Source organism: Cupressus sempervirens, chromosome 6 (assembly GCF_028749045.1).
Source record: "Cupressus sempervirens isolate cs-2001-9-10 chromosome 6, ASM2874904v1, whole genome shotgun sequence".
NCBI lineage: Eukaryota > Viridiplantae > Streptophyta > Pinopsida > Cupressales > Cupressaceae > Cupressus > Cupressus sempervirens.
Window position 1 is genome coordinate 194,060,781 of NC_143123.1, and position 26,490 is coordinate 194,087,270.

The 26,490-nt window shown below is 35.4% G+C and overlaps 1 protein-coding gene across 2 annotated transcripts in view; it reads right to left on the reverse strand.

Moving 5' to 3' along the window:
• The window catches only part of LOC149551902 (nuclear poly(A) polymerase 4-like), a 69,705-nt gene that overhangs the window by 34,077 nt on the left and 9,138 nt on the right, over positions 1–26,490 (reverse strand). For both annotated transcript variants that reach the window (XR_016352826.1, XM_089787402.1), the window contains exon 2: positions 25,693–25,770. Coding sequence is in view for 1 of the 2 variants with exons in the window: in XM_089787402.1 (XP_089643528.1) it covers positions 25,693–25,770 (78 nt within the window). In the remaining variant the exon portion in view is untranslated. The remainder of the gene's footprint in view (positions 1–25,692; positions 25,771–26,490) is intronic.

The window sequence follows — 26,490 nt, forward strand, 5'->3', positions numbered from 1 at the left end:
TTTAGGCTTTCATGCTTTGTCAGGAGTTTGACTTGACTTGCCTTGTTGACTATGGATGACATTGTTTGATCGTGTGCTTTCCTCTATTTGTTTTATAGTCAAGTGTGTGTGTGTGTGTGTGTGTGTGTGTGTGTGTGTGTGTATTGATAATTAGATGTACTTTGAGGCGTGTGATTTTATTCTATCATAGTGTTATATAAATATGTAATAATATTAATGCTGTAATCTATTACTTACTAATCACATGGATTATAATATTTGGTATTTGCCACATATCAATATAAATATGTGTGTGTGTGTGTGGGTGTACACATATATGTATATGTATTTATTGTATAAATTATATGTGATTATAATTGCGTGATTATAGATATATGTTAGTGTATATTTGGATCTAAGATTAAATATAGTATTGTTATTAACTAAATATTACTTAATGTGAGGTATGATATTCTTAATTGCTAATTATTAATAATATGAATAGGTTCCATATTATTTATATCTTTCATGCTACATATTATAAATATATGTATTAATAATTATAAAGTCATTCATTATAATTATATTTACGCACTATATAGTAGTGAGTTTATAATTATGTTAAGTTAATTATGTCCTTTAGTTAAGAGTTAGTTGAGGATTGGCTGCCTTTAGGGAATCTATTTATAATGATTCTCTTTGTACTTTTGGGGGGAGAGGGGGCTGATACCTTGAGGAGAGCTTGGTTTTACTTTTCATGGAGATTTTCGGAGAAAAACTTATGAATTGTGAGGGAAGGTTTTTGAGCATAATTTTTCAAGGATTTATTAGTTTCTTTGTTTTGGGGAGAGAGTCATTTATGAGAATTTCAAGCGTAAAGAGAGGGATCAGTTACTGTGTAATTGGTTCTTCTTTTTCCATGGAGATTTTTGAAAGTGACAACGGTTTGAATGATGCATCTCAAGTTGGTTCTCTTCCTCACTTTGTCTCCTTCCTCCTTTGGCTGGATTTTTGTAGGAGTTGAGGAATGGATTGAATTTCTTGATAACATTATTTATCTAACAAAATATGGATCTATTTAGATGTTCTTATGATGTGCAATATCTATAATTCCATTCTTATGTTAATGTGTAGCTTCAAAAGAAGTGAAGTTCGTAGATATGTTAAGTATATGATCTGTGATTTCCTCACACACACACACATATATAATCCCTAACATATGTTTACTAATCGTCATATACTTAATCATAATCAGTGTCTGATTATTGTTAGTTTGTTATTGAAACAATTAGTCTATTAGAATTGCATGACCCCGCAGGGCCATGACTCTATGTGGTCATTGGCCATGCATAGTCATGTCCCTACGTGGCCATTGGCCATGTATAGTTATGTCCCTACAGGACATGCACCTCTTCTTCTCATATATTATCACCGATCTCTGGGTGAATCAGATCATCAATAACAATGGCAATTATCTGCTCTTCACCAGCAATAACAATCAAGTAAAACACATATAGCGTTGCCTCACTCAAACCTGTTAAATAATAAATACATATATCATTCAGACTGTGATCACAAACATTATCAATCTACTTACTATATCTACAGCACATCGATATTATTAATCAGAACCAAATTCAGTTGTATATACAGTTCTGTTAATATCTATATCAGTATATATTGATATTGTATCAAAAGAGATTTAGTTCATCTTTATCAGAGATCCTACAAACCTTTACATGGTATCAGAGCCATCTTGATAAAGAAACTCAATCTCAGAATTATCAATACAGATTTTTTTAAATATCCTTAATTCAAAATGGTGAATCATGTAAGACTAGAAGATAGGCTTGAAGGAGCCTCAAATTTTGCATCATGGAAAGTCAGAGTAATGATTGTACACTATGTGAAATGGAGTTAGAAGCGTTAATAGAGGAAAATAAATCTATGCTAGAAAATGATCCAGACAAAACAACTTGGAAAAGACACAACAACAAAGCCATGAAGATCATCATAGATTCAATTAGAGATCACATTCTTCCATCCATAGCAAATCTCAAAACAGTATTTGAGATGTTCTCCACAATAAAGAATACTTTTGAAATTAATAACACAAGAAGATTGCTAACATTGAAGCAAGATCCACTATACATCAAGATGAATAATGGAGAATCTATTACGTCCTGTTTCCTAAGAATCTCACAATTGAAAGATCAACTTGCGACCATTGGAAATAAAGTAGATGACAAAGAATTCAACATTATAGCCTTGAAAGGACTACCACTATCTTGGGAGACATTCATTCGTGGACTAAGTTCTCGACCTGAACTTCCTAAGTTTGAACTACTAAAAAACGAATGCACTCAAGAAGAGTCATGATTTATTACAAGAGGAATCATTTCAAATCAAGAGGGAGAAATTCAAGCTCTTCAAATCAGTGCCAATAATAAAGGAAAAGGAAAGGGAATTCATCAAAAGAACAAGGAATTCAACAAATCATACAGAAAAGAGATTGGTCCAAAGTACCTTCAAATGTGACAAATTTGGTCACACTCATAAAGTCTGTCCGGAATGGGAGAAAATTCAAGCAGCCCTAGCAGAAGTTAAGGATGAAAATCTTGCATTTTAAATTGTTGAACAAAGAGACAAAGTGGATAAATTTAAATGAGAATCCCATAGTACGGAATCAGAGGGAGAGTGATACATTTCCAAAGTTTGAATACATAAATGATGTATGCAATGTTATACTCAGACCTAAAGATAAATCAGTTATCTGTAAATTCAGTTTTTCTCATCAATATAAGCATATTGAATCAGAGATATGGTATATCGAGATGTTCTCAAGTTGGTTTACATAAGTACAAATGAGCAAACAACGGATATTCTTACCAAACCTCTTGCCAAGGTTATATTGGTATATTTCAAAGGTAAACTTGGTATGATCAAATTGTAATTTTTGAATGTTGGATATAATGTGTTTATGCTTCTAATTGAATAGTTGCATCAGATATGTAATGAAAGATGACAATCTTTCATAGACATATATATTCAAAAGGTAATCGTTGCGAGGTAATGATCTTACAAATGATAGGCTTGTTATCATAACAAAATATGTTATTGTTTTCGGATACACTGAAAGTCATTGATAACGAATGTGTTCTTATTGTTGATCCGGAATACTGGAGATCATAATACATGTTATGATAGTGTTCATAACATTGTGATTATGATTATTTGACAAGTCACTATTTCAAAGTGAAAGTCCGATAATCTATTATGTGTGTGGATATCATTATTATTGATATCTAGTTAAGGTTCATGAGATATGATCGATATTTCACTTCTCCCTTGCTAAGAGGAAGTGTTAATGTGTAGCTTCAGAAGAAGTCACACAACTATATATATATATAAAATCCCTAACATATGTTTACTAATCATCATATACTTAATCATAATCAGTGTCTAATTATTGTTAGTTTGTTATTGAAACAATTAGTTTATTAGAAGTGCATGACCCCGTAGGGCCATGACTCTACGTGGCCATTGCCCATGTATAGTCATGTCCCGTATATTATCACCGATCTCTAGGTGAATCAGATCATCAATAACAATGGCAATGATCTGCTCTTCACCAGTGATAACAATCAAGTAAAAGACATGTATCGTTGCCACGCTCAAAACTGTTAAATACATATATCATTCGGACTGTGATCAGGAACATTATCAATCTACTTAGTATATCTAGAGCACATCGATATTATTAATCAGAACCAAATTCAGTTGTATATACAGTGCTGATAATATCTATATAGGTATATATTGATATTGTATCAAAAGAGATTTAGTTTATCTTTATCAGAGATCCTACAAACCTTTACATCTTAGACTTATTTAAAAGTTTTGAGTTCTACTTTGTGAAAATTGCCATGAATTTTCCTAGGGTTTTTGTTAAGATATGGTAGCATCAGTCGGAATTCAAGAATAGACTTAGCAATTGTATATGTGCATGTATGTATATCAGTTCACCATGTGAACTGATATACATACATACACATAGACATAAACATCATTCTTGCCATCATCAAAATCATCCTTGTAATTAACCTTATTGTCCATATCATGCTAAGTCTGAAATCTGAACAATCTCTCTTGAATCGAGCATTATTATTTTGCTAAACCGATAAAGCATTGATTGAGTTTGTGGTCCTTGCTTTATAGTATATACAGATCGGTGACGATGTGTATATCTAATAACACCTAATTAAGATCGGTATTTATATATGTTGATTTGGTACACGCTATAAACACCCCATAGGATCAAGGTATTTGGAAATAACAAATCATTGTGTCTCTTCAGATTGAATAGGCATGTCTGCCCTTGTTATGACCATTGGTGGGTGTATATATATGAACAAAATCAAGAGATAAGAACCATCGAAATCAATAAATAGTTCCATCTCTGAAGATCGTACTTCAGAACATACCAGTAATACAATCATTAAGACTTATCTCTCAAATCTGAATATTCATTTGGTGCATGTACATTCTAAATTACATTCATCTGCAAAGAAAATACAACAGATTACTAATCTAGAAATAAGTAAACAGTTTTGAGCAACCCGTTTTCCTAGGGTTCTTGGTTTGTTTTCTAGGAAAGGAAAATTTGGAGATCTCAAATGGGTATCTCAAAGATTTTCTTTTTAGGGACGAATTAATGCCCTTATATGTACATTTTGTCAGACTAAATCTGTCCATTTCGAGTTCCAATCTAGTTCATGTATCTATCCATCCATCCATCAAGAATTCATGTATTTTCTTCCATAGATCCAACTCCTTTCTTCATACAAAGCAAAGGAGTTGTCCATCAAGGGAAGAGATCAACATCCATTTCTTCATTCTCTTCTTATCCATCCAAGCATATAACATTATCATCTATTAGCTGGCAATTGTAGTTCCATTGCATTTGTGAAGATATCATACATTCTATCAACACAACATTGATTCAAGAAAGTATACATCTTTGTGGATATAGCGAATTTGTATCCATCCACAAGGGTTTGGCAAGCAAGGTGAATATTTACATTTACCTCATTTTACATGCTTTTACTTATTTCATTTCAAGGCTAATTCCTATACATAAAGGCAAGCCCCTTTCCCCCAATAATTTCCTATTTATTGTGTGCAGGTGCAAATTCACAGTTTCAGATTCAGATTTGCAGATCCAGAGATACAATATCGGTCAAAATCCTGACACCTTCTGATCTAGCCTTCCTAGGTATAGATCAAACATAATTACATATATCTGGTACATGTCAAACCCATTTCGACCTGTTCTTGCGGACCTGATATTTTGACAGCCAGAAGATATAGCCTTTAAGTTTCGAGATCCTGATCTGTTTCTAGTTCTGAAACAGTTTGACAAAAAAATTCCATATCTGAAGTTGCTTCCTCTACTATCCCTCAAGGTGAGTACATGTTCATCCTTATTCTCTCATAACACTTACTTTAATATTCTAGATCTGATATCTCGTTATTTATCATTGCATAAGTCTTCACATATACACTTCTATCTCTACATTCTTACATAGATAGAAAGGAAACTAGAATCTACATCCCTCAAGACATAGATCATGCATTAGCATCCTTTCATCTACTTGGGTTATGCTAATCGAATTTTGGTCTCTAAAGGGGTTAAATTTTAGGGGCCCTTCCAATGTATGTGTCAAATGGTGGTCTACCATTGATCGCCATTTTCCACTATACATTTTGATGAGCCCTTTGCCTTCATGCATCATACTTTCTGATTTGGTAGTTAGATATTCATTTTATGCATTGGTTCACCATATACATTTTGGTGAAATCGACTCATAATATTTCCTTTTATGATTTTGGTAGTTAATTCTTCTTTGCATATAGTTAGTTCTCCTTTCCATGCTTTTTGATTCATTAGTTAAATCTTCTTTGTGTATTAATCTTGACACTTACATATTTCAATCTACTTTATGTCCACTTTGTTTTGGTTAAATTGTATGAAATTAGATATACGTTCATTTGGTCTTAGATTTTCTTCCACATCTAGATCTTTCTTGTATGCATTTATCCTCTTTGCTACATCATTAATTTCTTTCATCTTACATTGCATCTTACTTTCCTTTCATTCCTTTCTATAAGAGATTGAGCACTTTGATTCCAACCTACAGTATTCCAGTTAGAAGAAGTCATACATTCATGGGTACATTTGATCCTGAACCTTCCTTCTTTCCTAGGAATCTTGATGAAACCAAAATGCATCCTCATCATTCCAATCCTATCATGGAACACAACTCTTCTCATTCTTCTCGTGATGAAGATGATGCCTTAAGTGTTCCTCCCACCCAAGTCCAAAAGCTTACTGATGAATTTGAAAAGTTGGAATATTGGTTAGCTCAAGAAAATCAAAATCCTAAATTTCCTTCCTTTGTAGAAGGTTTAAGGAAACTCATTCATAATGATTGACAGTCTTAACCTTTTGCCTAACTTTTTCTCTCTTGTTGATTCTAATGTCAAATATATGATGGAATGTGCTCCGGAATTAGGTTACCTTCCACCTACTAAAAAAGTTGGAACTTATTTGCATATCTCTACCTACGTTCTAAGCATCTCCACTTTTGATCCACCTCTCATAACAACTTCAATCCAAACTTCCAATCCCATACAAGTGAGTTGTTGGAATCACCATTGTCCTTACACCAAAAGCTTGAGCTTCCAATGAACGCCACAACAACCAGAGATAAGGATCCACAGGAGATGGTTAAGCAAGTGTCACAAATCCATCAGTCTATGCTTAATGGTACCTTCACCTAAAGGGGATAGAGGCACAAACCTCCCAACAATCCCTCCCTTAACATGACCCGAGGGATTTGAATTTGTAACCCAGCACTCTGATACCACTTGTTGGAATCACTACTGTCATTACACCAAAAGCTCAAGTTGTCAATGAATGTCACAACAGCCAGAGACAAAGATCCACAGGAGGCAGTTAAGCATATGTCACAAATCCATCAATTTATGTTGAACGATACCTTCACCTAGAGGGGATGGAGGCACCAACCTCCCAACATGAGTCTCTCTAATCATATTCTTCCTTCTATTCCTACAAGCTTTACGTGTCTTTCATTGCTTTCATCTATGCCTACTTATCATAGTGTTCCTTTTTCATATTCAACCATTTCTTCTCTTTTATAAAAATATTCCTAACATTTCCAATGTTTCTCCTCCTATCATTTCTTCTACTAATTCTACCATTAATAGCTTACTCAAATTATGTCTTAATTTACAACAACAACTTGCTTCCTTGACTCGATCCAAGTTCAAGATTCAGATATATGATATTGTTGGTCCTTTGTCCATAGATATTATCTGAGCCATTATCCTGCAAAGTATTGAGATTCCCCATCTTGAGACTTATATTGGTAAAGGGTGATCCTTGTTGGTGGATATTTTGGGGATTTTTGCGGAGGACATTGTATTATATGTTTTGCCATTAATATTTTGTCATCGGTCAACATATTTATTTTCTTGACAAAGTTGACAATTTATTCTATGGGAAGATTGGATCGGTATGATTTTCGTAATATCAATCAAATGGCACACAATCACAAACGGATTCATGGATGTTTGTATGTGATCATGGTTGGATCACAGTTATTGATTTTATGATTCGTGTGAGCTACACTAAGTTAATCAACTTTTTAGTTAATAGCCTTCTTTGGTTATTCTAGTTATGATAGTGTTGGGAGTATTTGGGTTGGTACATATGGGTTATGCATATATCTTATTACTAACCTAGTGGTATGCTTAGTAATTGAATGTGTCCTCAATTGGAGTAGTTAATAATTGACGTGCAGGCTAGTTTTCTTTTACAACAGATATTTCCTAGTGATCTTCATGATGAATAGTGTAGAATTGTTTGCAGATTTGAAGACAGAAATGATGTTGTTGTTGTGGTGGTATTTCATGATTCTTTTGTTGTTTCTTAATGGTATCATAATCTTGTTGTTGGTTCCCATTGACTTCTGTGATCGGATTCAAAAGATTTCATGAAACATGGTGGCCTATTCTTATCCAACTTGGTTGGTTACCATATTGATTTGGATTGTGAGCGTGATCTAAAGATCGTCCCGTGTTGGAGATTATTTGGTTATGTCCTAGATATGTAATAATAGACACATCTTGGATAGCTTTAGCTATTGCAATGTATTGTTGTGGTTATGGTCTTAATCTTGACCAACTAAGTTTTATGTTGATGCATTATATAAAAGGATGAAATTACCTTTATTTTGAAGTGTTGGATGATGAGATGGCTGTATGAGATGCAATGGTGTATGAACATGTTAAATTTGTGATTAAAAGCAAGGGCATGAGTGGAATTTGTTGATACAGAGAGCTGGTGTACTTCATTAGAGTTGTATTGGCATATTAGAGATGCTATCAATCAATTCATAGTATAGTGGATTGTTGCCCATAGTAAATTTTTGTCCATTCTAGGGTTGTTTGCCTTGTTGTAATCTCAAGGTTGTTGCCCTCTATTATTTTTTGAGCAGTGAGCCTCAATGCATGTGCACTCCTATTGTACCTTTATTAGGGTTCTAGGGGGCTTGATTGCCACAGTGGATTTCCCCCTAACAAGGTTTCCACGCAAAAAAATATGGTGTTGTGTAAGATATGGTGTTCTGTATGAATTTTCTTTTATGCTTATGTTTCAGATCTAAGATGTTTCAGTGGTGTATGGTTTTATAGATCAAATGTTATTGTAAAATTGATTCACACACACACACACCTCAATTGTGAGCGTTGCCTTGGTATTACTAGTACTTATTCCCATAAAGGAGAAAGTTGAATCTTTTGATGAGTTTAGGCGCATCTCTTTATGCAATACAATGTATAAATTCATTATACAAGTGGTTGCCACTAGATTAAAAAAAGATCCTGAAGACTTGTATTGCTGGAGTAAAATGGGTTCATGCCCAATAAATCCATTATGAAGGCATAGTAATAGCACGTGAGGCAATTCCCTCTATTAGATCAGGCAAGATGAAGAAGATGTTGGTCTATTAGATCAGGCAAGATGAAGAAGATGTTGGTCAAGTTGGATATAAGGAAGGTGTATGATAGAGTTAATAGAGGATTCTTGTCCAAAATTATGGAGAAATTTGGTTTTGCTAAGGGTTGGTTGGATTGGATTAAAAGGATGACTGCAGTTTCAATTCTAGTGACTGGCAGTCCACAAGGTTTCTCCCCTATGTCAAGAGGGCTACAACAAGGTGATCCAATCTCTCCTTTCCTGTTAATTTTGATGGTAGAAGTCTTGGGGAGAAAAAACAACCAGAAGAGATATCAAGGACAGTGGAAAGGGGTGTAGATTGCTAGAGGTATTTATCCAGCCTCTCACACAATTTGTGAATGATACCCTTTTTATGGGAGAGGCCACTATATAAGAGGCAAGATTGATGAAGAGAGCCCTAGACAAATACAGTCAGGTGTCTGGTTAGAGTATAAATTGGCAAAAGTCTTTGAGATTTTTCTCTTTCATACGGAAGAGAATGTATAAGGAGACATTACAAGGGTGTTTGGTGTGGGGATTGGGAGACTGCCAAGCAAGCTCCTTGGAATCCCCATTACTTGCAGGGGCAAGTAAATCTCATCTTTGAAAGGATTTGATCAAGGGATGTCCGGGAAGATGGAAGGATAGAAAAGTAGATGGCTCATGTTGGCTGGAAGGATTTTAATGCTAGAGACAGTTATTTCGGCAATGCCACTCTAATCTATGGCATGAGAATTCCCATCTAGGTTGTCAAAATATTTTTAAAAAGAATGAGAGTTTTTTTGGAATGGTAATCGTGATCAATATAAGGTTCCTCTCTTGGCTTGGGTTTAGATTTGTAAGCCAAAGAACAGTGTGACGTGTGGGTATTATAAATCAGAAGTTGACTAATGAAGCAATGGGGGCAAAGCAGGTGTGGCAAATCTACAGGGAGCCTAATCAGCGATCTGTTCAGATTTTGATTGAAAATACCTCAATAATGGTAAGATGGAGAGAATTCAACCCATTGATAACCCGCAAAGGGCATTGGCATTAGTTGTAGACCACTGATAACTGATCACTTAACTTGGCAGGTTGCAAATGGTGGCATGGCCAACTTCTAGTCTGATTCGTGGGATGGAAAGGAGTCACTACATCAGGCTAATATACCTCAGAATGTTACGCAGACAACAGAGCAGCGATAGGGGAGTAAAGTTTGGGATTTTGTGGACGTGGTAAACAGTGAATCGGGAGTTGAATGTAAGTGGAAGGATCTGAGGATTCTGAGACGGAACAAGGCTGAGACAACTCATAACAGAGATATCTTTAAGCAACAATCTGTGGCTCTGACAAATTACCCTGATGAGAATATGTGGTGTGGTTTGAAAAGTGGTGAGTACTCAGTTAAGGTTGGTTATATGCTCTTGAAAAATGAGGCGAGGGGGGAAGATTGGGTCAGAAATGTTTGTTGGAATAAATTCTGCCTTCCAAAAATTAGTGCTTCCACTTGGCTGGCTGGATGAGGAAGCAGTTTGACCGGGGGAAAACTGAAGAAACTCGGTTTTGTTGGTCCATTTAAGTGTTTTTTGTGTAAGCTAAGGAGACTGTGTAAGCTAAGGAGACTTTGAATCATCTGCTCCTCAATTACAAATTTTCACAATCTTTCTTGAAGTTTGTGTTATGTCGGTTGGGGTGGCAAGGCCCAATACCACAAACTATTATGCAATGGATACATTCATGGTCCATTTCAAAAGAAAATTCCACACTCTGCTATTTGGCATCTGGTTCCTTAAACAACTATGTGGGAGATTTCGAAGGAGCAAAATCAAAGAATCTTTCAAGAGAAGGAATAGATTTTATCCAGATTCTTAATGAGATAGGAGCGGGCTATATCAGAATTGGTAAGCAACGCAGCATCTCAGATTTATGTGACTGAGATGCCACTTAACCAAAATGATCTCAGAATTCAATATAAGTGACCATTGATGAAATTCAGGCCTGTTCATGTGCCTTTGAGGGTTCAGCAAACTCCTTAGTCGGTGCCTCAAAAGGAGAATTGGAAACTGCCAGCTTCTAAGTGGACAAAAGTCAATTTTGATCGAGCATCTAAAGGGAATCTGTGACCGTCAAGGATTGGTTGTGTGGTGAGAGATGATCAAGGCAACATACAGGAGATTGGTGCTAAGGCTTCCAATTGGATCGAATAATGAAGTTGAGTGCTTGGCTGTGATTTTTCAATCAAATTGACAAAGAAGATAGGAGTAAGGAATCTTAATTTGTAAGAAGATTCACAGGTCATTGTAAATGGAATAATTAAAGGTGTATCTGGAATGTGGCATCTAATAAGATTGACTTTTTAATTTCCCTTCACAAGGGGAATGACATAAGATTATTAATAGTGTATTTATTTTAAACAATGGTACACAGGACTTTTGGTCTACAATGTGTCATGCGGGTGGTGTCTCTCACCCCACAATTGATTAAATAATAGTGCAATGTGGTTTCGGCTATAATGTCATCTCCTTAGTGTGTGATGACATCACCACTAGAGATCGGAACAATCTGGAAAGGACCTTAACTTATTTAAAACCTTATGGCACTGTTTATGACAGGTACTTGGTGAGAACAGAAAATGACGGGTAAGGATGGAGGCCCATTTTGCTCTTAATTCCACAAATCAACTACCACCATTTAGAGGGAAAATTACTGTGTGGAAACCGTGAAGTGTTTTCACATTTGATGATGACAGGTTCTGGGGTTGTATTAGGCAAATTTTCCATGAGGAGTATTTGAAAACATGCCTAAAGCTGAGAGCAAACTTGGACATATCATCGTCGTTTTTTGTGTGGGCTCTTTAATTGGGCAGCAGGGAGAAGGCATTGAAAGAAATGTGCTTGTGCGTGAAGCCGAAGTGGACGGATGGGATGATTCCATGGTTGGGTCATGCTCAGCCTAGGGTTGAAATGGCTACTGGTGATGGCCTGCAATGGGTGGTAGCAGGTAATTTCAACCTTTTTATCATTTCGAGTTCTTCCAAGCCAAAGGAAAAACAAATTGAGAAGGCCAGCGGTGGTTGGGAGGAGCTTTTGTTGTACCTGGTGGAAGCAGAGTCAGAAATGGTATGCCAGGAGACCAAACGACTATAGAAGATGAAATCTGCGCCAAGGAAATCCATTGTTAAGCTCAGGCCAGATGGTGGTGAGGTGGTGGTCAAGCCAGTCCAGGAGAGGAACATGGGCAAAGTAAAGACTTAAGGTAGGATGAAATGCTGAAAAATGAGTAGGATGAGTGTCTCTATTTTCACTTAGTCTATGTTGCTTCTGTCAGTATGTTTGTGTTCTGGTCAGCCCAATTTTGGTATACTCAGCTTGAAATATGTAATGTAATCTGTTACGTCAGAACAATATGAGCAAGTATAGCAGTCAATAGCAATAATGGTGGATGTGAGGGTTTTTCTGGTTAAGTTCAATATTGCAGCCAAATGGATCTGAAATGTTGTGTAAAAGGGATGTGGGTAGATCTCTTAAATCAGTATTAAGATCAAATCAGCCAATTCAAGTGGCCTATATGTAACTTTTGCTTCAAATATTAATACAAAATCTTAATTACCAATCCAAAAAAAAGTTAAAATAATAATGGTGAAATGATGGTTGCTAGGTATGTGTCCCTGTGGCCACAATTTTCTTCAATAATGAAAGATTCACAAGGATTTAATAGAATCTTCATATGATTGGAAAAAAATCAAGAGTACAAACTAATATTTTTTCTTTTCAAATTAAAAAAAATTACCAACAATATTAAATTTTACCCCCCAAAATAATGTAGGATTCACTAAGATTTTACAACTTTTCTCAGAAGGGGGTTTCTTAAAGTTATCCCTGAGCCAAAGTTCTTTCAGTTTCTTTACATCCAGATATGCTCCATGTGGTAAGAAGTGAAGATAACCCATTTAAAAATATTTTAGTGTTCTTTGTGCATTTGGATTCTAATTTTCTGGCTTCAAAGTGTTGCAGTGGCAGAGAAGAGAAACGCTATAGGAGGCAACATTGTTGAAAATGTAATAGGGAATTTAATGTTATGTTTTAAATGCTTTTAGTTTTTGAAGTTTGTAATAACGTCCTACATGTGGTGGCATACCTAGAGTAGTAGTTCGATAAGCTCTCCAAATATAGCCACCTAGGACCAGGTGTGTGGATCTTAAATTAGAATAGTTTTTTTTTAGTTCGTAGGTGGAGTGTTTAATGATTTTTAGAATCCAATAATAGGTAGTAGGCAGTTTTTGGAATATTCCTGACTTAGAAAACGACTGTCTAATATTGGTAGAAAAAACGTTTCAGATTTTTATCCTTTTTTTGGATAGAAGACATTCTTCTTTTCTAAAATAAGAAGAAAATGTTTCACATCCTTTAATAGGAAAAAGAAAGTCAGTTTTAAGGGTGAGCCAGTCGGCTATGTAAGAGACGAATCAAATTTGGAGAGATATGGAATGTTTTTTTTATTTTGTCTTTGTGCAAGTTTTCGATGGTCTGAGTTTTGAACGGATTTTTCTTATCTTCTCACTGGAAACAAGTTGATAGTTTGCAGAAGATTAAAAAAGTTTTAGTTTTGGGTCGAATTCGGTATGTTTGCAGAAAATTAGTCTCAGTGCATGGGTAATATCTCCCAAATGCACCGTTGGATTTTCATGAGCTTTGGATATGTTATTATAGGCCTAATTACGCCCATCTTCACCAGAGCGATTGAAGAGTTTTGATCTGGTTCAAGAGTTATTCATGTCTGAGTGCAGGCCTATCTAGAGACAGCAAGAAGCAATGTTTTGCAGAAAAATGTACTTTGATGCGTGGTCAATATCTCGGGTTTGAACCGTTGGATCTCTCTAAAAAATTTATATGTTGTTTGAAACCTAGTTACGCCAAATCTCAACGGTTGGATTGAGTAAATCTTTTCTGGTTCGAATGTTATTCATGTCTAAGTGCAGGTCTATCCAGAGGCAGCAAGAAGAAATTTTTGGGGGGATTTATTTTCAAAGTTTTGTTTATTGAATCTGATTTTAGTGTGTGATCCTGAAGGTTGTAGATGCCCCTTGAAGCAACTCAGTTGAGTGATTGATTCCTCCTGAGTTTTCCAAGGTGTGGCTCTGCATCATTTTTGGTATCAGAGCTTGAGAGTTGCAGGTTGTGAAGTTATATGTTGAACGCCCCTGATCAAGATTCCTCAATAGGGTCAAGCAAGATGGTGACCAATGCAGAGTTAGTGAAGAACGTCGAGGAGCAAGAAGAACTTATCCAGAAAGAGAATAGAGAGTTGAAGGGGATAGTGGCAGAACTAGCCAGTAAGTTGGAATATATGCAGAATATAGTTGAGAAGAAAAAAATGAAAGAAGAAATGGAAGAAGAGGAAGACGTACCCGACAGTGAAGAAGATAAGATATCTGAGAACGAGAAGCCATTTTTTAAAGCTTTAAAGGCTTTGGGGGGAAAACCCATTGAGTTACCTATGTTTACAGGAAAGATGGACGCTGAATTAGTGTTGGAATGGATTGAAGCCTTAGAGAATCATTTTGAATGTGAGAAAGTTTCAGAATCACAGCAAGTTAAATTAGCTAAGTCCAGAATGAAGGGAGCAGCCCTTACATGGTGGAATTTTGTACAGGAAGAAAGGGTAAAGGAGGATAAAAGAAAAATTTGTTCGTGGAAGAAGATGGTGTCAATGATAAGAGAGACGTATCTCCCTGAAGACTATGAGGTACAGTTGCATCAGAAAAGGCAGAATCTCAGACAAAGGGATATGGATGTCTGTACTTATACAGAAGAATTTCAGAAACTAAGTCTAAGCTCAAAATTTGCAGAACTCGAGAGTATCAAGGTAGCAAGATACCTAAATGGTTTGAGGATGAACATACAAGAAGAGTTGCAGTTGCTGAGTCTTAACACCGTAGCTAAGTGCTATCAGTTGGCTTTAAAGGTGGAAGAGAAAATCAAAAGGAGACAAGAAAATAATAACAGAGGCAGAGGAAGACAACCATTCAGAGGAAGAGGTACATTTACAGGAAGGAGTCCAAATTTTCAGCCACAAACGGAGATGCATAATGAAGTTAATAAGTTTGATAATTTCATAGGAAGTTTCAGAGGTAGAAGGCCAAATTTCAGAGGAAGATCACCAGGAAGGATGAATGGACCAATAAGATGCTACAACTGTAATCAGGAAGGTCATATGGCACACAAATGTCCACCAAAAACAAGCTCTAGTACTCATGGCGAAAAGAGAATACACCTGGCACAAGAAGCGGATTTACAAGAAGATTCAGAAAGTTATGGTTATCCAGAAAAGGGGGAAGCACATATGATGAGAAGAACACTGTTGAAAATGCCTGTCAAAGAAGAACCACCACAAAGGAAGTCCATTTTCAGAACTACCTATAAATCTGGGGGAAAAGTTTGTAAGGTACTAGTAGATTCTGGTTCTACAAAAAAATTTGTGTCTCCTGAAATGGTGGAAAAGTTAAAGCTCCCAAGAATACAACACCCGTATCCTTACAAAATATCTTGGTTAAATAAAGGGCAGCATACTATAGTGGAAGAGCAAGCTTGGGTGGAATTTCAGATTGGAGCCTATAAGGATAGATTATTGTTTGATATTGTTAATATGGATGCATGCCATTTACTTTTCGGCAGACCCTGGCAATATGATCTCAAGGCACATCATGATGGAGTAAAGAATACGTGTACCATTACAAAGAATGGAAAGGTCATCGAATTGATACCTCTAGTTGAGCCAAGTCAAGAAGAATCCAAAACCGCAGAAGCCAAAGTTATGGTGATGGGTAAGAAAGAATTCTTGAAAGAGGTGAAAGAAAAGAAGAGCCCATTCTTTGCACTGGTTCCTGTACTCAAAGATAAATTACAGAGGGATGCTGAAAATCAGACTGAGGAAGAAAATTCAGAGATGGAGTCTTCAAACTTGAAGGTGGAAGTGATAGAAAAGAAGAAACGAGAGGAAGAAGAAATGAGAAAACAAAAAGAAGAGGTAAGCAAGATAGAAGAGGAAATAAAAAGTTTGAGAAGGAAACGTGAAGAGAATGAAGCTAAGTTGAGAGAAAATAAAATGCAGAAAGAAGGAGTGCAGCAAGTAAATGTTGATGAGAAGAATAAAGAGGAAAGTCCTATGGGATTTAAGTGTGATAAAGTTATGGTTGGAACAATAATGTGTCCTTTGAAAATAGAGAAGAGTACAATGTTGGAAGGTACTCCTACGGAAAAGATTTTGGAGGCAATTGATGAAGCCTTAAATATGCATAATGAAGAAAAATGTCAAAAGGAATGGCATGAAGATGAAGCTAAGGAATGTGTAACAGCAAGTTCTAAAGAAGAATCTGATTTATGGGAAAAATTTGCAGCCATTGTGGGAGAATGGAAAAGGCATGGCGGTAGTATGGAAACTCAGCTTGAAGAAGAAAGGAAAGAGTGCAATACTGTTATTGTTCTTGAGCAAAGTTGTAATAAGAAAGAGATATTTGAAAGTGAGATTACTACAGAAGATCAAGATGATGATAAATGTTTAATAAAGGAAAAAGAGATAAATACGATTCTTAAGATTCAAGATGTGAAACTGGTTGATAGTCAAGAAGCAGATAAGTTTATGATTACTATTGATGAAGATAGATATGATGCACATTACATGGTGTATAAGGAAGCTCATATTCAAAAAGAGAACTCAAATAATCTTAATGCTGATGATATGTTTTCTTCTAATAATGTTTATGCAGGGATGCAGATTTCATGTATAGTGAATCATGCTACATTTACAGCATTAAAGAATCAAAGCTACAAGGTGGAGAAGTTGGATATTATTTTTGTTTTTCTTGTAGATATGCTCATCCTAGTTCAAAGAAATTGGAAAGTTCGAAAGAAGAATGAGATTCATTTCTACAACACATCATCTCAAGAGGACTTGAGATTCATTCTACAAGGGAGTATGCTGCAGTGGCAGAGAAGAGAAACGCTATAGGAGGCAACATTGTTGAAAATGTAATAGAGAATTTAATGTTATGTTTTAAATGCTTTTAGTTTTTGAAGTTTGTAATAACGTCCTACATGTGGTGGCATACCTAGAGTAGCAGTTCGATAAGCTCTCCAGATATAGCCACCTAGGACCAGGTGTGTGGATCTTAAATTAGAATAGTTTTTCTTTAGTTCGTAGGTGGAGTGTTTAATGATTTTTAGAATCCAATAATAGGTAGTAGGCAGTTTTTGGAATATTCCTGACTTAGAAAACGACTGTCTAATATTGGTAGAAAAAATGTTTCAGATTCTTATCCTTTTTTTGGATAGAAGACATTCTTCTTTTCTAAAATAAGAAGAAAACGTTTCACATCCTTTAATAGGAAAAAGAAAGTCAGTTTTAAGGGTGAGCCAGTCGGCTATGTAAGAGACGAATCAAATTTGGAGAGATATGGAATGTTTTTTTATTTTGTCTTTGTGCAAGTTTTCGATGGTCTGAGTTTTGAACAGATTTTTCTTATCTTCTCACTGGAAACAAGTTGATAGTTTGCAGAAGATTAAAAAGTTTTAGTTTTGGGTCGAATTCGGTATGTTTGCAGAAAATTAGTCTCAGTGCATGGGTAATATCTCCCAAATGCACCATTGGATTTTCATGAGCTTTGGATATGTTATTATAGGCCTAATTACGCCCATCTTCACCAGAGCGATTGAAGAGTTTTGATCTAGTTCAAGAGTTATTCATGTCTAAGTGCAGGCCTATCTAGAGACAGCAAGAAGCAATGTTTTGCAGAAAAATGTACTCTGATGCGTGGTCAATATCTCGGGTTTGAACCGTTGGATCTCTCTAAAAAAATTATGTGTTGTTTGAAACCTAGTTACGCCAAATCTCAACGGTTGGATTGAGTAAATCTTTTCTGGTTCGAATGTTATTCATGTCTAAGTGCAGGTCTATCCAGAGGCAGCAAGAAAAAAATTTTGGGGGGATTTATTTTCAAAGTTTTGAATCTAGTGGATGGTTATAGGAGTCTTATGAGTTGAGTCTAAGGTATCTCTGGTTGTGTTTTCATAATAATAATAATGATAAAAACAATTGGTTCAAATCACAATGGGTGGTTATAATATATTGTGTGTGATCCTGAAGGTTGTAGATGCCCCTTGAAGCAACTCAGTTGAGTGACTGATTCCTTCTGAGCTTTCCAAGGTGTGGCTCTGCATCACAAAGTTCTCTGATGATTGGATTTATAATGTCTATAGAAAGAAACTTTCCATTTATGCATCCTTTAGTACAATGTTGGAGAAAGTTGTTTTGTCATGTCATCTAAAAGCCGCACTAAGCAAGATAGGTTTCTTGAAACAAGAATTTTTGAAACCTTGACCAATCTCTGCTTGTGGTCCCGGAAAAAAGGTGAGGAAATTGTTGCTAAATCCACCCCTAGGTGGATGGAGATTAAAAATGTCCCTCCCCAACTATGAAAATCCATTCCCAATTCCCTAAAACCCCTTGGCAATATGCTACAAGTGGAGGATCCAAGGGTTGCTCCACCTCATTTGAATGCAAAAGTGTTAATTTATTTCCTCTCTTTTGTTGACGTTGTTGCTAAATTCACCCCTAGGTCAATGGAAATTAATTATGTCTCTCCCCAACTATGGAAATTCATTCCCGATTTTCTTGAACCCCTTGGGAATGTGCTACGAGTGAAGGTTTCAAGGGTTACTCTACCTCACTTGAATGCAAAAGTGTCAATTTTTTTGCTCACTACAATAAATATCCCTGATGTGCATCTAAAACTGGTTTCATATGAATTAGAATTGTTGGGAACTCTATATTCTTGTTTTTTATTAAAAAATGTATGAGTGTTTTGTTGGAGATGGTAGATGCGATACAGATCTTTATCTCTGGAAATATGGACATTATTATCGTTATTGTTACCTTCATCAGCTGAAAAGGACTCTTATATTTAATTTGTAATACTAAATGGAATGACATCTGTCATTCGATATGCGTCGAGGCATGGAAAATTGTAGAGTTGTAATTGTAATTATAATAAAGAGTCACATTTTGGGAATTTGGAGAGATGTTCGGTTAGAATGTGAAGAGTCTCTCCTTGAGTTATATATCGCATCAAGCGATAGGCATTGTACACTTCAACTTTTATGATCAATATAATGCTATTTTTTGTTGTGTGGCTGGGTTTTTCCCTTCATTCTAGAAGGGTTTTCCCAGCATATTTCATGTGTTCTTTTTGTTTCTATTTTGACTCTTCATTGCTGTTTATCTTCATTGATTTATGGGCTCAAAACTTAACATAGTATCTGAGCCAAGTTAATAACAGCAGTGAAGTGTATGAACATATGGTCGGCTAAGGATTATTAGTGAGACATAATGGTCAAGGCAACTACCAGTGATGAATTTGTGTGTTTCCTTTTTACAGTGGACTGAGTTGAATTTTGTGGAGATCGGGTTGGCCTTTACGTTCCGACAGCTTTGCCAAATCTTAAGGGTCTTGAAAGTATTTGAAAATTCATTTTTTTATGATTCTCGATTCTTGGAATATAATGGCAGAAAATGGAGAATACTGACTTACGTCTTGCAATGGGAATTAAGTCTATCCAAAAGGGTGTTTGTGTAAGAAAAGTAGAGCTAACAACTCCAGCATCTATGTTCTTGAAGCCATCTGATATACTCCTCAATTTCGATGGAATTGATATTGCTAATGATGGAACTGGTCGGGATAAGGTTTTTTTTCTATGTAACCACAACCAGAAAGCTCTAGATTCTGCCAAGACATTATGACTATAAGACATTATGAGAAGTGGGTTGTTTCACCGAAACAGAGAACTTTATGAGCACAGCCACTTGTGTTTATTCCTAAAGTCAAAACTCGTCGTGCTTATCTGTACCATGCATGATCAGGTGATTCAAACAAAGACAATGCATGGTCGGGTGATGCAATATCGGCAGTTAAGAATGAAAATAGGAGTGTATACTCGCTCAACCTGCACCTTGATTGCTTGAATCAATCTCATGCTCATTTTGGAGTAAACATTCTGATCATGACCGATCAATTTCCCATCCTTGAAACGAATGCTTTCTCAATTATTACTTTCTAGCGTTGTGGGAAAAGGCAGTATTTTGACCTTCGATAGAAATTAATTAAAGAGTTCTTTTTTTTCTTCCATTAAAGGGATGCAAAAAGTCTCTTCCTGAGGTAGTCGGGTTGCTGGAGTCGCTAGTTGGTGCTTGGCGATCTTCATGAACATTTGATGAAAGATGGGGATCAGATAGACAGAGAGGTAATTGTATGCCTTCATCAGGTATAGTAGTTTTATTTTAAATCTTATAGTAAGTTACCTTGCAATAAGTATGGTCTGTTGGAATATCAAGTATGTTTCACAACCCTTTGCGGACAAAAGAGGTTTGAAGGTATATTTACTGATATGCTATTATATTCACATTTCAATAAGTGTTTGATTATGTCCAGTCTGAAATAAATTTGCAGCTATTAGACTTCTATTGTATTGGTTGAAATCTGTTGCAGTGTTGTGATTGTTATAGTTGAACCATTTTGCATCAGAATCTTTATTCGTGTATAAGGAAAATGTCAAAATTGAATTAGTATGTTCAGATTTGGACATAGGGATAGTTTTGTCTTTGCCATCATTTGTAGTTGAATTTGAGTTGGAATATGAGCATTGCAGTAGACCATATTGTCTAATAGGGAAAAATATGGAGATCAAAATCTGTAAAGTCGATAAAGAGATAAGTTTTTCACATCCTTGAATGTTGATTTATATTATAACTCCAGGAGGATATTGTATGCTTTTAGCATTGTTCTGTGTATATCTTTTTCATTAATAGCTTGATTTGGGAACGAATTCTTGCTTCCAGGATAAATCAAGAAGCAATGGTGTGATAAGAGAATGCATGCAAAGGCATGGAAAAATTCCCTACAGTCATGGAACTGAATTTATGATACAGAAAATGTATATCAAGCTCCAAAGGGAGGATACAACAAGATAAGGATTTTACCTTCAGACGAAGGCTTTTGTAATTAAGAGGGAGCACTTATGGAATTCCCTTCATTTTCATATATGCTTTTAATGTCTGTGATATTTGCTATGTTCCCCGGAGTTTCCAGAACAGGGACGGCAGGGGACAGTGGGACAGGTTTCCAAGATGACACTTTTTTTTGTTGATTTTGGGGATGGAAGGGAACGGCAAATGGGGACGGCTATATAACAATAGGGAAAATTAAAAAATATAGAGAAATTTGAAATATTTATATGAAAACATGGATAAAGCATGTACTTATACATAATAGAACCTTAAAATATAAAAATCAGTAGAATTTATATGCCAAATTTGTGTTACTTTGACAATCAAAGTCTAATTTGTTATACAAGTTAGCATCAAAGTCCCCTAGGTGTCCCCAAGTCTCTAAGACGTTTCCGCGATGGGGAGGGATGAAAATATACCGAGGATGCGTCCCCAAATAACACTGGATATTGGTAGAATTTGAGACTTAAATGGAACTAAGTCTTGTTTTGTTATGTCTATTTGTATTCATGTGAAATCAACAATAAGATTGTAAGAATCAGCTATGATAACTCTTTCACTATGCAATAGTGAACATCATGTTGAGAGAGTCCATGATGTCATCATGTTGAGAGATTTTGTGATGGAAGTTGGATGTCATGTTGAGAGATTCCATGACAGTTCACGTTGAGAGAGTCCGTGATTAAAGGCTTAGTTGTGAGTCTTGCAAATCTTTTCATGTTGAGTGATTCCAAGAATATGAGTAATTGTTATAGGTTTTCATGTTGAGTGATTCCATGGATATAAGTAATTGTTGAAGGTCTTCATATTGAGTGATTCCATGAATATGAGTAATTGTTACGGGCCTTCATGTTGAGTGATTCCATGAATTAGTAATTGTTACATGTTTTCATGAAACTAATATTATCTATGTGATGAGATTTTATCATTGACATATTGGTTGCAATCTTGTATGATTGTTCGGCTAAAGATCTCTCTCTGGCTAAGAGGGAGTGTTGAAGATGGTAGCTGCGATAGAGTTTTTTATCTCTAGAAATATGGACATTATTATCGTTATTGTTATCTTCAGCTGAAAAGGACTCTTATATTTAATTTGTAATACTAAATGTAATGACATATGTCATTTGACATGTGTTGAGGCATGGAAAATTTGTAGAGCTGTAATTGTAATTATAATTAAGAGTCACGTTTTGGGAATTCGTAGAGACCTTTGCTTAGAATGTAAAAAGTCTCTCCTTGAGTTATATATATTGCATCAAGCGATAGGCATTGTACACTCGAACTTTTATAATCAATATAATGATATTTTTTGTTGTGTGGTTGGGTTTTTCCCTTCATTCTAGAAGGGTTTTCCCAAGATATTTCTGTGATTTTTTTTGTTTCTAATTTGACTCCTCATTGTTGTTTAGCTTCATTGATTTATGGGCTCAAAACTTAATATGTTTAAGAAAAGACTCCAAAATTATGTTGTTAGTAATACATTTTTTCCAGTATTGTGAATATAATATTATGAAGTAAATGGAAAATATTTGCTTGTTATTAACAAAGACCAAGAGGTCATTATATACAAATGAATGGAAAGATGTTTCTTTAGGAAACGATTGTAAAGAAATAGAAACATTCTATTCTAGCTATTAGTTATCTACATCGAACTTAAATATTAGAAACATTCTAATATTTACAGTAGTTTACAAATAGAGTACCATTAATTAATAATAGACTGTAATCTATTATCGTAATACCCTCCCTTAATGGTTAATCTATCCACAACACCAAGCTGTCCTCAAAAAATAGATGGATCTGAACAGAAATGGGTTGCTGAACCGAACCAAAAGTTGGCTGATTCAGATTTCTCAGAACGGAAACCCTAGTCGGATTATAGAGAGTTGGAAAAAAAATGTGCATGTAAATAATTTTGAAAATAAAAGGTAGATAATTTCAACCAAGAAATTATAATTATTTTTTAAAAAATTTAGAGTGTTGGCTCTGATACCATATTACGAAGTAAATGGAATAAATTTGCTTGTCATTATCAAAGACCAAGAGGTCATTATATACAAATGAATGTAACGTTGTTTCCTTAGGAAACAATCATAACAAATAGAAACATTCTATTCTAGCTATTAGTTATCAACAGCTAACTTAAATATTAAAAACATTCTAATATTTACAGTAGTTAACAAATAGATTACCATTGATTAATAATAGACTATAATCTATTGTCGTAATATATTAATCAGCACTCTGGTGAGAATAATTAAAAAAACCACTTCTGAACACAATAAGAGCCATTAAGAGCAAGTGATCAATGACAATAATTTTCACTACTAACATTGCAGATGAGTCTGATAAACTCATTGGCTTGTACAGCTATGTTGCTATAATCAATAATATTGACTCATGTAAGGCTCCAAATTTTTCTTGCAGGATACATTACTGATTCAGCCTAATATAATGGACCCCCTTCCCTTAAAAAACCGGGCCAGGAGAGGAATAATCCTATGCTCTCCTTATCTGACCCCTTTTTGATGGTGAGCTGGTTGAGGTTAGACTTCAGACAAGCCTGACCAAAACATGTATATCACCTCTAAAGAGGATGATGATGGTCTTAGTACTGACCATGCCTCCATAAAAAACTGTATCCCAAAAATGCCCAACAATTGACTCTGGTTACTAGTAAATTCAATGTTGAGGAAGCCAGAAAGAAGTCTGCTTCTGGTAATGTACAATTGCTGTTAAACAATGACTGTCCAAAGTCTTTGGTTGGGTCATCCTCCCAGCAATGTTGCCTATTTTCATCATTTGTACTCTGGCTTGGATTCTGAAATAGTGTTGATTACTCAAAGAGTAGCCTTAAAATGCTGAAAAAAAGAAGAAAATGAACAAATTAGAAAGGTGCAGGAGTACCAAAAACTCAAAAAGGGGAAGAAGAACAGAATAACTTGTATTGGCTGTTGTTCATGAATTAGCAGTGGTCAGTATGCCTGGTAGAATCTATGGTCTGTGTAATGTTGCTCAGACTTTTGAGCACTTGATTTTTTTAAGTATTTTCCCTTTGGTCTCTCTTTTTGGTTATTGGGTGGAACTGTGAAGATGGTTTGGATTCTGAAATAGTGTTGATTACTCAAAGAAAACCTAAAAATGCTGAAAATAAGAAGAAAATGAACAAATTAGAGAGGTGTAGGAGTACCAAAAACCCAAAAAAGGGGGAGAAGAACAGGAGAACTTGTATTGGCTGTTGTTCATAGATTAGCAGTGGTCAGTATGCCTGCTAGAATCCATGGTCTGTGTAATGTTGCTGAGACTTTTGAGCACTTGATTTTTTAATGTAATTTCCCTTTGGTCTCTCTTTTTTTGTATTGGTTGGAACTGTAAAAATGGTTTTAACTGGGCTGAAATCCCTGTTGAATATGTTAGAGCCTTTTCTATGAGCCTAATGTTTTTTGTCTTATCTTGACTAATAACAACTTTTCATTTATCAGGAATAATTAGAGTTGAAGAAAAAATATAGCAAGAGAAGGTGCCTTCCTAAGTTCAAAAGTTATATAGTTAAGTGCAACATCAGTAACAAGCTGAGAACTAAAATAGGGTATATTAACAGCCCTTGGTAAAGGATATGATTGATTATCCAATAGGAACTTATAATTGTGACTCTTGCGAAACTAGTAGCAATGTAAGAGTTGTAATAATTTTGTGGTTTAATAGCTTCTCTTTTTGTATCTGTTAGTATGGCTAATAATTCCAGCAGTCAGTGGTTGTTGATAGGTGCTTCACATTTTGGACTGATTCCTTGCAATATATGTCTGTTTGTACTCTATGCTAAATATTTTTTTTAAAAAGCATACAATCACTTTTCTGCCGAGGACAGACTTCTATAATGATCAAAAAATTCCATGGATTGGGGAACAAACCAATAAACATTTTGTAAAAGAGATGAGAGCTTCACTCAATGCTAAAAGCCTGAAAGTGAGCAAATATAAAAGGAAAACTTGTATTGCTATTTAGATGTCCTGGAGTAATAGAAATAACTAAATGAAACGATACACACACAAATTTAGGAAATAGTATAGAGCAATCATACAAAGAGGAAAAGGCAAAATAGAAGATTTCAATCAATGTATGGGAGGAAACAAATAAGGGTACGGATTTTTCCCATTAATCTGATCACCAGATAAAGTGCATATGGAGATGAGGATACAATCCTTGTCCCTGTATTGGAGTCTCCACATAACTATCATCAAGACTATAAGGTTCATCTAGCTGTAAAAAATAAAACCCTTATCTAAAATGAATTCCACTAACTTTCTTAATGGAGAGAGCACAATAACAGATAACTAGATTTGTATGACACAATCAGCACTCAATTAACACTGGCATGACAACCACATGTAATTTTAAAAACAAAGTAACACAAGAGCTGAAGCTTGAGTTCCAAGGTCACAAGAGATCCAAGGTCACAAAAAATAGATATGAAAGCTAATAATACTACAGTTGATTATAGCAATACACTAAAAACGTTATAGTGTGACTAATTAAATGAACATGTAACTGAAGTGCAAATTCATTTTATCAAGAGGCAAATTCAAAATCCTCACCTGCTCTATTTGGCCCAGAACTTCCACCCTCAATGTAGACTGACCTTCACTATCATATAGACCAGCACTCTCTAAAACCTGCATTTCTCCTACCAAAAAATAATTAGGATGCCAAGGATACCTAAAATAGTAAAACCCAAGAGTGACAAACACTTAATCTAGAGTGATTATGTCCAAAAAGTAAAAATTCAGTAGATGCACAAACTAAATTGCATTTCTTTCAACAAAGACAATTAGCATGCTTGCATTCCCAATAGTTGAAGATGCAGATGAAAAATTTTAAGCACCTTGAATAACTATAAATTCAAAGATCAGACTGACATAACTGCAAAGAGGGTCATAACCCAGAGGATGTGTACATAAAAATCTGGGTCATAACTCAGAGTGTGTGTAAATAATTAGGTCCTGACAAGGTGACCTGGGTTCAAACCCAAACACCGCAACAGGTTGGGCTAAAACTCAAAGGATGTGTAAAGGAGGTTCGACCAATGGACAGATTACCACTCCTAATTTCACAGTCCACGCAGCACTGCAACTATTTTTAGAAAAGATATAAAAGAACTTGGAATTTGTTCAAAAAATTCATAAGTAATATTTATGGCCAATAATATAGAGTATGCCCAGCGTAGGAGAAGTGAAAGTTCACCACCCATGAGCACAATCTTGAAAGAGTGACAGCTGTTAAAGTTGTCTATGCTTGTTCTGTTATCCTCCAATTTGCGCTTGCCAAACAAAAATCTAAGGTACGCTTCAAATTTTGGAAGAGTAACATGGCATTACATTTTCCTTCTTTTCTCA